This window comes from Sminthopsis crassicaudata, chromosome 3, assembly GCF_048593235.1.
Source record: "Sminthopsis crassicaudata isolate SCR6 chromosome 3, ASM4859323v1, whole genome shotgun sequence".
Classification (NCBI taxonomy): Eukaryota; Metazoa; Chordata; class Mammalia; order Dasyuromorphia; family Dasyuridae; genus Sminthopsis; species Sminthopsis crassicaudata.
In genome coordinates this window covers 238,991,999-239,004,977 of record NC_133619.1, presented here as the reverse complement: position 1 = coordinate 239,004,977, position 12,979 = coordinate 238,991,999, and the positions used below count along the sequence as shown (strand labels likewise).

The window sequence follows — 12,979 nt, the reverse complement described above, 5'->3', positions numbered from 1 at the left end:
GCTCCTCAGAGATTAGTTTTGATTTCCCCGATATGCATCTTTCTTAGCTGTGAAAGTAGCATGAACATTTTTGATTTCCTTCACAGGCTAATTAATGGTACGCTATTTCAACGTCCGATTCTTTTTGAACAGCAAAATAACTGTTTGGACGTGTATATTAATATTGTATTCAATTTATGCTTTACCATATTTAACATGTATTGGTCAACCTGCCATCTTGGGGAGGGTGTGGGAGGAAGGAGGGGAAAAGTTGAAGCAAATTTTTGGCAATTGTCAATGCTGTAAAATTACCCATGCATATAACTTGTAAATATTAAGCTAGAATAAATAAAAAGAATATAAAAAAGTAGCATAAAGAATTTCTTTGGTTCTAACTTACTTTTTGGGGTGTAATACTTGCTAAGTTCTTCTTAACCCTGTGTTTATTAAACATAAACATGTTCAGTCATGTCTCATTCTTTCTGACCTTTGGGGGGGGTTTGGTAAAGATATTGGAATCATTCAGCATTTTCTTCTCTAGCTTATTTGACATGTGGCAACTGAGGTAACATACTTAAAAGAACTTGCTGAATTTAAACTCAAGTTCACTCCTAGTGCTCTCTCCACTAGCCACCTGGCTGCTTGTATTTAACATCCTTACACTGTCTCATTTTCTGACTCAGATTGACGAGTTTGAGAGACGTTATTCAAGGCATCCAGGATGTGGTCAATTTCACTGAAAACAGGGAAGTCTCCAATTTAGGAGTTTTTAAATTATCTTTGAGAAAAAGGGAAAACTATCCCTTTGAGAGTCAAGAAACTGTCTATCAGCCTCAGGCATCTGCAAAGACCTGAGGTACTCAGCAAGTGTGACAGAGCAGGATATTTGGATGCTATGGATGACAAGACATTCTGTGTGCTGATACAGTACTACAAGAGACTCACATGCTATAACCCATAGAAGGGCTGCTGGAGGTCTATAGAGCGAGCAACTGGGGGGCACTGACATGGGCAATATTACAGCATGAGTAACTGATGAGTAATGGCTGATCCCCAGGGGAATTTATGACCTGAAAGAGCCTCTTGCCATCTCCCTCTCTCCTTGCACTTTGTCCATTTTCATATCAAACTGTGTCATGCTTTTAAGTGAATGATCTGTCCTAGTGGAGGAATAGAAGTTCCTCCTATCCTAATCTGAATGCACTCCAGGCCTTCTGAATTTCTCAGTCCCTGCCCTTTGCTGAAACTCTGTTCATGTTTATCTTCCAAAAAAAGGAAAAAAGCTCCATAAGAATCTGAAACTTTGACAGGTAAACTTACAAGATGGTGAGAAGCTGATAAGTGAGGAACAGAAGGTAACTTATCTGTGGGCTGTTGAACACTTTGCTTGTCCTTTACGTAACTTAACCTTTCTATCCCAGGGAGGTAGGGAGGGTCATCATCATTAACTCTCTCAGACAAGTGAGGAAACTTGAGACAGAAGGATGAAGTGACTTTACAACCAAAGACCAAGTGAGTGTAGAAAACTGGATATAAGTGTGGGAATTAAATGGCTCTGATAGGGGTTGAGGTCTCTTTAAGATTGCTTTCTGATTTCCCAAGCCCCATGGCTTACCTTTGATTCACAAAGCCTGGTCAAAAACCACCCTTTTGAATATCCGGGCCCAGCCCCCACTATCAGCTCTGGTTTTCCCAACCCCCCCCAGTTTCTTCCTTATCTGAAAAGCGCCAGAACTTGGGGCAATGCCCACAAGCCCCTTTTAGGTATAAAAGAGCCAAGCTGGAGCTCTCTCTTTGCAGGAGCCCTTCCCCCCAAACATGGTATCCTTCTGACCATGTACGGGTTCCTGCCCACCCAGCGACCACCTTTGGCCCTGGCGTCTTTCTAACTAAACTTGACTTCTAAAATCCCTACAGTAAACCTTTTATTTATCAATCTAGGTTTTTGGGCCTTTAAATTCATTTACAGGGGACACTGTGCCTCATGGGACTATCTTACTATCTTTGTGCCAACCAAGGGGGCCCCCCCTTTCCTACCTCTCATCAGCTCCAAACTCTGTTTTGGGTGCTAAGCTCTCTCTCCAATTGACTTGGTCTGGACTTGGTCTTGCCCTGCCTTAGAGCCTTCTAAGGACGGTAAGGTAGGCAATCCTACAGGGGACTTCTGAAGTCAGAATAAGAAACTTGAGAATTTCAAGGGATGTAAAAATCCATGTAATTAAACCAGGGGCTGTTTGTTCTCTGTGTGATCACAAAGGAAGGGCAACCATTCACCACCAAAGAAGATCCTGACAATGAAGTCTGAAATTGTATCTTTACAATGTCTATCCATTGCTCTTTTTCTGTCCCCAGGCTCAAAACAAACAAATATGATTCTTTTTCTATGTGACAGCTCTTAGACGCTTGAACACCATAGTTACCTCCCCTCCCTTTGACCTTCATCTATGTTTCCCTTGATTAAGCATCCCCACTTCTTTGAACTAATCCCATATAACATACAGGGTGTCCTGAGGGTTTCAGAGTTGACTAGGATCTCTAATGTGAGCCCTTTTCAGGGCTATTCATTCACCATTTGGTGTCTACCTGCAACCCAACTCTCATCTGTGGCTCTAAAAAGCTATAGGATACAACTGCTGCCAAAATCCAGGAAAACTGCCTTAGCAAACAGACCAAAACAGATTGAGGGAGACCAACACAACTCAAACCCATAGGTGTGGCCCCGACAAATATGTGAAGCTCTCATAAGGCAGAATGGACAAATGAGAATAATTTGATCCCACAAATAGAAAAGGAGGAGAAGCAGGACCTGGGAAGTACTTAGAGAATAATTCACAGAAGAATCCAAAATTATGCACTTCAATCTGAGCTCATATGGCCAATATCCCCAGTAGTCCAGGCTTCTATTTTGACCCTGAATTTCACTGACTCTGGTAGAGAGAGGATGAGGAAATTCCTCTCCACTTTGTCATTTAAATGTCAGTGAAATTCATAGCACAAATTCAACCAAAATTATCATTCTTTCCAAAGGGGTGTGGGGAGGAAAAATCATCAACAAGTGAAACAAGATGACTGATTCCAGGAAGTACAGTATAGAGTTTTCCTTGCACTGGAAGCTAACAACTTTAGAACTATTCTTAGGACTTTATATAGAAAAAAGAATAGTAAGTACCATAATAAATTCATTGGAAGACATAAAGGATTTAAGACACAGATGTACAGAGGTGAGCTAGGCAGATCCTACTTCATCATGGTCCAAGGGAGCCTTCCAAGTCTTTCTGCTCCAAATGAAAACTGCCTGATCTCTGACTGCAAAGTGAGAGTACAGGAAACAATGTGCCAAGGCAGAAGAGAAAAAGTGCAGGAGAAAGAGCTCTTGGGAATTTTATGTTTCTCTGTGTCTCGAAGAAATTGGCCTAGTTTCTGCTATGAAATCAGAGCAGGACCAACTGAAACTACTGTGAGCAGGAAGATGATTGAGGAGGGGAAGCAAAGTAGGGGCAGACTAAGACTAAATAGAGACTCCACAAGTCACAATAAATAAATTGGTATGTAGGTTTCCAGCTTGGACAGAGGAAAAGATCCCTTCTCCACAGTACATTGCCCATGAGTATGACTGATGAGGAGAGAAGGCAGCTGCCCCCTCTCTTCCCGCCCTCCCCTCAGAGGATGAAGAGGTAAAAGTGTTCCAAAGCATACAGACATGGCTACTGCCCTCCAAGCTCTCTGGAGTCCAAAGCCATTGGCTACCTGTTCTGGGATCTATTGTTGACCTCATAGAGCATTGTGATGATGTTAGTGAATTCCAATAGAATGAAGAGGTACTTAAAAGGCATGTGCCAGAAGGAAACTCTGGCATTTGCCTCTTGTTTATATGAAAAGTAGGTTTAATTTGTTAACTTATAAATTTTGGCTTTAATTTTTTGTAAAAAAAATCTGTTTTTATATTTTAACTTTCTCTTTGCCTTTATGAAGTTAAGAGCTTAAATGCTTCTGAACCCTTGACTCTTTTTCACTTGGACCACTCTCTTTGGAATTGGTCCCTAGTTGCACTTTCAGAGTTTCTATCCTGAAAGTTTTGCTGAATAAATTTCTATTACCTCCTTCATAAATCTTTCATAACAGTAAAATAATCAGTAGAATATTAGCTTTCCAGTTATCAATGGATTAAATATGACTTTGATATTTTAGGAATATATTTTATTTCTTTCTTAAAATATTTCTCTTCTACAGATAAACAATCAAATATTGAAAAAAAGAAGATGAATAAAAAAATTGACACTGCAATATCCTTGGCCAATTTTCAAGAAAGGAGGTACAAATGTCCTTCTAGTGGGTTTTTAGGATTATATATTATGATAGTATCTTGGTAAAGAAAATAAGAGTAAACTTGATCAATGCCCTATCATCTCTTTCTAGTACATTGTGCATGCAGTATAAGAGAGACTATATTCATATAACATTTTGAATATTAATATTTTTTCTCCAAAAAATGTGGAAATGTTTGCAATGTCTGACAAGATGCAACTGAGTGATCAACAACAAAGAGTAATATCAGGAATTAAAACTGATCATTAGAAGAAAAAGGAATATTCTAAAAATAGCTCCATGCATGTATGTAAGCATTGAAAAGAACCAGAATAAAAGAATGAACAGTAATTTATTAAACATCCACAAAAGAACAAATGTGCTTTCATTTGCAACTGAATAATCATTTTTTAAGTTTTAATTAATTTAATTAATTTTTACAACAATTTTATGCATAAGTAATTTTCCAGCTTTGACAATTGCAAAACCTTTTGTTTCAGCTTTTCCCCTCCTTCCCCCCACCCCTTCCCCCAGATGGCAGGTTGACCAATACAGTTTAAATATGTTAAAGTATAAGTTAAATACAATATATGTATACATGTCTAAAACAGTGAATCAGACTTTGAAAAAGTGTACAATTAGCCTGTCAAGGTAAATCTAAAATGTAGGCAGAAAAAAATATAGGCATTGGGAATTCTATGTAGTGGTTCATAATTCTATGTAGTGATTCATAGTCAACTCCCAGAGTTCTTTGGCTAGGTGTAGCTGGTTCAGTTCATTCCTGCTCTGTTGAAACTGATTTGGTTCATCTCATTGGTGAAGAGGGCCTCGTCCATCAGAATTGATCATCATACAGTATTGTTGTTGAAGTATATAATGATGATCTTGTCCTGCTCATTTCACTCAGCATCTGTTCATGTAAGTCTCTCCAGGCCTTTCTGAAATCATCCTGTTGGTCATTTCTTACAGAACAATCATATTCCATAATATTCATATACCACAATTTATTCAGCCATTCTCCAATTGATGGGCATCCCCGTAGTTTCCAAAACTGAATCATCTTACAAAGAGTAAGAAATGAGAGGGACACACAGGAGAATAATTGATAAGTTGTGTTTCAAAGAAAAGAGTTGCCTATCACATAGATGTCAATGAATGGAATCTATTATTGATAGCTAATTCAATCAACTATGTAAGGGGAAGAATTGGGATCAATGCAAGATTCTTGATAACCAAGTCAGCACACTCTCTAGCTTAAATACATATACTGTTTGTTGGTTTTGTATTTCAGAGACACTGTAATCCAGAGACTAGACATGGAAAGAACAGTCATATGGGAAACAAAAGCCCTGAAATTAATCTGGGAATTTGAAGATCTTTGTTCCACCGTGAGTTATTCTAATTCATGGGTCCTTTATCCAGTTGCATTGAACAAGCATTTATTAAGAGTATAGTGCCTGCAATCCCCAGAAGAGATAGAGGAAAGGCATCAAAACAATGCCCTCAATATGAGGGATGCTGGCAGCTTTTGGTGGGCATCTCAAAACATGAAAAGAAATGTTTTTCCGAAAGAGTAATGCCCCTTTTCCCTATTTCTAAGAACTGAATTAGGGAAGAATTTGTTTTAGCACTATCATGGGATTGTTTCCATGTGATAATTTTAATACATAATTATTATAATTTCAAAAAGTCTGCTGCTTAAAACAAACACATTTTTTAGTTTCATCATTTAGAAGCACTAATAAAAAATGAAAACCATCATGTAAAGTGTTTGGGGACCTATACTTCATAAAGCCTAATAATATATTGTGTATTTCTAATCTTGATTTTCTCAAATTTATGTCCACATTCTCACCATTGAACAGTTTCTTGTAATTCAAAAAGACACACATGTATGCAAATAAATAACACATACATACAAAAATATATATGTATGTTTGAACGAAACTGATATAATAAGTATTCATCACCAACTGGTAACATAAGTGTGCCTGACAGAATATACAGCAATCTGCATCATGACGTATTGCTTCACTAACAAGTTGGAGTGACTTGTATTTCATTTGGTATTTTCTAAGTGATGAATAAGATGTTTCAATTAGAGAATGGCAGACTTTCAGGGTTTTTTTCTTTAAATTTCCTAATATCCTGCATGCTTCATTCTGCATCAGTTAATAAATAGTTACCTAGATTGCTCGGCATTTTTTGAATTAATTCTTTGGAAAACCATGGACTTTTCTTTTTCAGAGTTATCAGCGATGACTTCTGGTACCAATCTACGGTCTTTGTCTCAAATCTTATTTTTCTTGATCTCTACACAAGTATCAACACCAGGAATCATTCTGTCCTCTTGACCAGGCTTTCTTCCACGAATTTTTGTGAAAGAGCTCCTACCTGGGGTTTCTCATTTTACTTTTCTCAGTCCATCTGAGTCTGCTTTTGTAGGATCCACTTCCAAGCCATGCTGCTCACCATGACTGTGTCCTCCAAGGCACTGAACTCTTTCCAAATACTTCCTCTTTATTATCTGATTGGGAATCATATGAACTCCCATGAATTCAAGGAATCATTACTCACTGGAGATAGTTTCTTGCCATGATCTGTCATTTCTACTTTCACAATATTTCTATTTTCTCTTCCTCCTTGGACATCAAATAGTCTCTACAGGTTTGCAAGAGCCTCTCCCATCCTCAGTTCTCCCTCCACTTCACTGCTTTCCACCTGCCCCTAGAAAAATGATCTGGTGACAGAGATCTGACCACATTTATTCTCTAATCAACAAAATCCAGGAGTTGTGGGCTCACCCATCCAATTGTGTCTTTGATTTTTCTTTACCATCTTTTCCAACTTGTCCAGTCTTCTCTCTTCTCTCCTCTCCCCAAGTTTTCTTAAAACCAGAGATTCAGAGCTTTTTGTTCTTTCTTAGATACAACTCTTTTGAGTCGCGATTTCATGTTTTCTCAATGTCTTGTTCCCTCTGTCTGGAATCTTCAGTCTCTTCACCTCCACTTCTTGACTTTCATGATCCACAAGAATGAAATTTTACCTTCTGAATGAGCCTTTTGGTAGTGAGCATTCCCCATTAATACCTCTCCCCATCCTGGCCCTGGTAATGCTTTCCTTTTTTAGATTTTCCATATATTTACTCTTACACACACATACACACACACACACACACACACACACATATATTTATATATACATGATATATATTATACATATATACATACACTACATATACTTTTAATGTGTTATTTTCTAATGGAATAGGAATTAGTTGAAGGTTGGGAACAGTTTTTTTAACCTTTCTTTGTTTTCCCATAGGTCAGTATGTTAGGTAATACATGAAAAATTCTTAATAACTTTTTCTAGAGTGTCTCAACATAATATCTTTCACATTACATTCCACAATTTGTTTATCTGCTCTCTGAACTATGGACATCTATTAACTTACTCTTCCAAGAAAATGTGACTCTATATAGGACACTTTTGTCTTTGATGTCCTTGGCACACATATATTCCCCTGCATTAGGATTAATGATTCAAAAACCATGGTCTTTTCCATGACTTTTCTTTTGTCATTCTAAATGTTTTCTCCACAACTATTGGAGCATTTTAACTCTTCCATTAACATATAAATAGTTAACCTATATTCCCTTACATCCTCCAGTATGTTTATTTCCTTATTTTAGCATTAAAAAATCCTTCAATTCAAATGATATTTGATTATTCCATTTTATGTCAAAGCTAGCTATATGCCCAATTTCTTCTGTGTTTAATTCATGTATGATGCCGTTGGAAAGCTGCTTTGTGTCTGACTGATTTTCAATTTTTCCGGTAGTTTGTCTAGGACAAGGAATCCTTCTTTCTCTTTTTCATGTTCTTATGTTGGTTAAATGATAATACTTTTTGGTTTACTTGTTCTAAGGATTGATTTGGACAATCTGTTCCTTTTATCTATTTTTGTTTTTCCCCCTTTTTAAAGAAGAGCCAAAAAGTTTTGATAAGAACTTCTTTGATAAAACATTTCATGGAGTAATAGTGAGCCCTTTCCGTCTTCCAGTTCCCCCCATGTTTTTAATTGTCAAATTTTATGGTTATCTTCAAAAGGGAGTGTTAAGGAAATGACTCTAATCTCTGTCGGAAAAAATAATCATAAGTTCAAAGTCATCTTAGCTCAAAATTTCACTTGGAAATGCTTTAGAGAAGCATTTTATTTCTCTTTGTAAAAGTCATTCCTTTTTTTTTTTTTACAGGAAGAAATTGAAGATGGAGAAGAGAAAGAGGACATTGAAAATAAAAGTATCGGATATAATGCGTTCTCTCTGTTTTCTTTCTTAAATTCAAGGTATATTCATGTACTACTAGTGGGATTTCACAGAACCCAGACAAGTTATAATAATAGAAGTATGACCACTCTTTCCCCCCACCTAAATACCACCTAAGAGATGGTAGCATCTCTTAATTCTCACTCTACCTGTAGTAGGTATATTAGGCTAACTGGTAAAAATATCAACTTATTATCAAATGACAATTCCAATACTATTACTTTATTACTTTGAAGCCTGAAGATGCCTGAAATGCCTGACAAGTTAAGATTATGTGAAGAAATTCTAGATTATCAACTCAAAGAAAAATAATAGGACTTGAAATTGAAGGGTATGATGAAGTAAATAAGTGTAGAACTTATTTTCTTAAACACACAATAAAAGAAAAAGAATATGCATTGATTTAGTAATGATTCATAAGGGTAAAATATGTTTAGAGTTAAAAAAGAAGAGAGTGTGATGATTAAGAAAATATCAAAGTTGACACACCAGCAAATGACTGCAATATGGCAATGATTATAGGGATATCTAAGAATAGAATCCAATAGAATAAAGTCATTCATTACCTATGTGAGAAAACTGGGATAGAAGTGAGCCTCTTGATAGAACTCTTCCCACTGCTTTTGTTTTTCAGAGAAAATGAATTTCAAGAACAGAAACTTATGTTAAAGACTGCCTTTGAAGATAAAATACACATCTTTATTTCTGAATTGAAAGAAATGTGTTACATGGTGAGAAAATCCAATTCATGTATACTTTTCCCTTTTGAATTCCACAAGGATTTTTTCAAGGACTGAAAATTTCTAGAAAAATACAGGGATGTCAAAACTGATATTAAATAAAAGAGGAAACTACGCTCATTTCAGGGGCATAATGCAATTTATTAACACAAAGATGCTGTCTGTCAACAAAGGGGCCAATGGGTTGGCTTCCATTTATGTCCAACATGCTGAATAGATGGTTTTGAGGAATGCAGAATATTCTCTTTTTAGTTTTTATACTCCTTTCCTATTTGTCACAATTCCCCGCCTCCTTATGGTTTTCTCATGCTTTATTTTTCTCCAAGTATTCCAACGAGATTTATTGTTCTCCCTCAGACAACACCACATGTTACAAGTTCATGCTATCTCCACCTCTGTTCTGTTTGGAATGTTTCTCTTCACCTCCCCTTCTGGCTTTCATATTCTACAAGAAAGAAATGGTACCTTCTGAAAGAGACCTTTTAGTGTAGTGAGTCTTCCCCATTTGTAATTTCACCCCTGGCTCCTTTCTTCTGAGATTAATTTCAACTGGTGCTCTTTACAGATACTGTGTATGATACACACACACACACACACACACACACACACACACACACACACACACACGCATATTTGGTGGAGGGTGTTTTGTAATTGAATATAAAATCCTTGACAGCACAGAAGTATATTTTTGTCTTTCTGTATGTTTGCAGATATCAGCACAATAACATGTTCTTTTATAAATTTAAATTTAAATTATTATTTAATTTATTCATTATTATTTATATAATTTTAATTTTAATTTTAAATTATTTATATAATTTAAATTTAAATTTAAATTTTAAATTATTTTCAAAATAGCTTTTTAATTTTTCAAATTACATATAAAGATTGTTTTTAGCATTCAATTTTTTAGGATTTTGAGTCTTTATCCTTTTAATCCCCGCCTTCCTGAAGACAAAAATCAATCAGATATATTTTCATTTCATTTTGAACTTATTTCCATATTTCTCACATTATGAAAGAGAAATCTAAATGAAAAGAAAAACACCCAAAATGCAAAATCAAATAATAAAAAAGTTGAAAATAGTATGCTGAGATTTGCATTTAGTCTCCATAGTTGTCCCTCTGGCTATAGATGGCATTTTCCATCCTAAGTCTATGGAAAATATCTTATATCATTGTATTGCTGAAAGGAGCCAAGTTTATCATAGATGATCATCACATAATCTTGCTGTTATTACGTACAATGTTCTTCTGATTTCTGCTTTCTTCATTCAGCATTAGTTCATGGAAGCCTTTGTAAGCTTTGCTGAAATCAACCTATTCATCATTCCATTATAGAGTAATAGGCATTTACTCAATTCCCCTCTCTTTACCACTAAAAATGAGCTGCTACAAACTTGTGGGCTTCTGTGAATCCTGCCCCCCATTGGGAACTTTTGGTGATACACATTCAGGAGTGAGACTTGCCCTATTGTCATTGTTTGAGTACAGTTTCAAATTGCTCTGCAGAATGTCTAACTCAATAAACAACTTCATTAACAATATATTAGTATCCCTGTTTACTCACATCTTCTCAAATATTTATTATCTTTTCCAGTCATTTTAGCCAATCTGGACAATGTGAAGGAGTACTTTAGAGAGGTTTTGTTGTTGTTGTTGTTGTAGTTGTTGTTTTTTGGAGTTTTTTTGCATTTCTGTAAAGAGTTATTTAGAATGTTTTTTTTTTTTTTATGAGTACTGATGGGTTAATTTTTTGATTTGAAAATTTTCTCTTCATAAGCTTTGACAATTTATCAATTGAGGAAAGACTTGCATTCTTATAAATTTGACTCTTTTTTATCAGAATCACTGGCTATAACTTGCTTACCTACTTTCTGCTCCCCTTCTAATCTTGATTGCTTTGGTTTTGATTGTGCAAAAACTTTTTAATTTTATGTCATCAAAACTATCCATTTTGCATGTCAAAATGTTATTGAGTTAAAGGCCATGGATTCCTCCCTTCTCCAAAGAGCTGAGGAGTAGACAACTACTCCTTGTTCTCCTAATTTTCTTATAGTTTACATCCTTTGTCCAAATCATTAATCCATTTTGACCTTATTTTGGTATTGGATGTTAGATGTTGGTCATTGCCTATATTCTGCCATGTTATTTTTCAATATCTCCAGCAATCTTTATCAGATAATGAGTTCTTATCCCAGTATCTGGAGTCTTTGTTTTTCTCAAACACTAGATTACTATATTCATTGATTATTGTATCTTGTGGACCTCACGTATTCCACTCAATACCAATTCTTAGCCAGTAGCATTGGTTTTGATGACCATTACTTTACAATATGGTTTTAGTCTGGTATGGCTAGGCAGGCTTCCATTACATTTTTTTTTATTAATTCCCTTCTTCTTCTTGACCTTTTGTTGAATTCAGTTGAATTTTGTTATTTCTTCTACCTTTCTAAAGTAAGTTTTTAATAATGTGACTTATATGGCACTGAATATATAGATTAATTGAAGGGGAGTTGTCATTTTTGTTATATTAACTGGGCTCTCCATAAGCAATTGGTATTTTTCCATTTGTATAGGTCTAATTTGATTTCTGTGGAAAGCGTTTTGTAATTATGCTCAAATAATCCCTAGATTTGTCTTGACAAATCAGACCCCTTCTTTCAAAATTGTCTTTCACTCCTAGGTGTCTATCCTTCCTCACAGTTGTATACCATGATATCAACTATGAAATCTTATCATTTTTACTTCTGGAACATCTCTGGCATTTATTCCTTTCTGTTCATAGCAAAAACAGCTTTACATGGATTATGTGTGTATTGTATGTGTGTGTGTGTGTGTGTATGCCATAATGTCTTACCTAGCCTATTAAATTAAGATGGGCTTTTTAAAGAAATTAAAATTTTATTAATTTAGTTTTATTTTTTAATTACCAAAGTTAGGATTAATATCCTACCTCTGAGAGATCTCTATATACATCACAAGAAACCATAATTTACAGCAATAGAAGAGAAGAGGCAAAAAAGAAGCCCAACTAGCAAAACCAGTTAGTTCAATGAAAAATTTTGTAAATAATTAGTATTGGGGAAGTTAGATGGCACAGTGGCGAGAGCATTCATTGGCCCGGAAGTCAGAAGAACCATAGTTCAAATCCAGACTCAGACAATCACGTTTTTGTGACCCTAAACAAGTCAGACTACTTCTGAAAAAAAATAGGAGGCAATTTTTAACTTTCTTGTATCTTTGCATCCTTCAAAGAATGGAGAAGAGTGAGTCTCTTCTTGCATCCTTTTTTAAAGTCCTGATTTGTGAATTTTTGAGACTAAAGAAAAATTCCAGCAGATGAGTGGGCAGGATTTCCTTTCTAGGCTTGTTCCTTTGTACCATTGGACAAATGTATTTGGGATACATTCTCCAATGGGTTTCAAAAAAGGTTTAACCTATAAAAGTTGGTAATCCAAAAAGTTAAGATCTAATGCTGCCTCCTTGTTTGACTGAATTTTAGAAGTTGACTAAAAGTCCATATTGCATTTTTATTTTTATTTTATTTTTACTAAGGCAGTTGGGGTTGACTTGCTTAGAGTCATCCAATTAGTAAGTTTCAAGTGTGTAAAACCAGATTTG

General features: G+C 35.6%; 1 protein-coding gene across 2 annotated transcripts in view; it reads left to right on the top strand.

The window, feature by feature from the left end:
* Positions 1 to 4,233: 4,233 nt before the first annotated feature.
* LOC141561120 (uncharacterized) overlaps positions 4,234 to 12,979 on the top strand; it is a 113,990-nt gene continuing 105,244 nt past the window's right edge. For both annotated transcript variants that reach the window (XM_074300246.1, XM_074300245.1), the window contains exons 1-4: positions 4,234 to 4,291; positions 5,576 to 5,672; positions 8,541 to 8,632; positions 9,247 to 9,343. In XM_074300246.1, the coding sequence (XP_074156347.1) occupies positions 4,239 to 4,291; positions 5,576 to 5,672; positions 8,541 to 8,632; positions 9,247 to 9,343 (339 nt within the window). In that variant the 5' untranslated portion in view covers positions 4,234 to 4,238. The remainder of the gene's footprint in view (positions 4,292 to 5,575; positions 5,673 to 8,540; positions 8,633 to 9,246; positions 9,344 to 12,979) is intronic.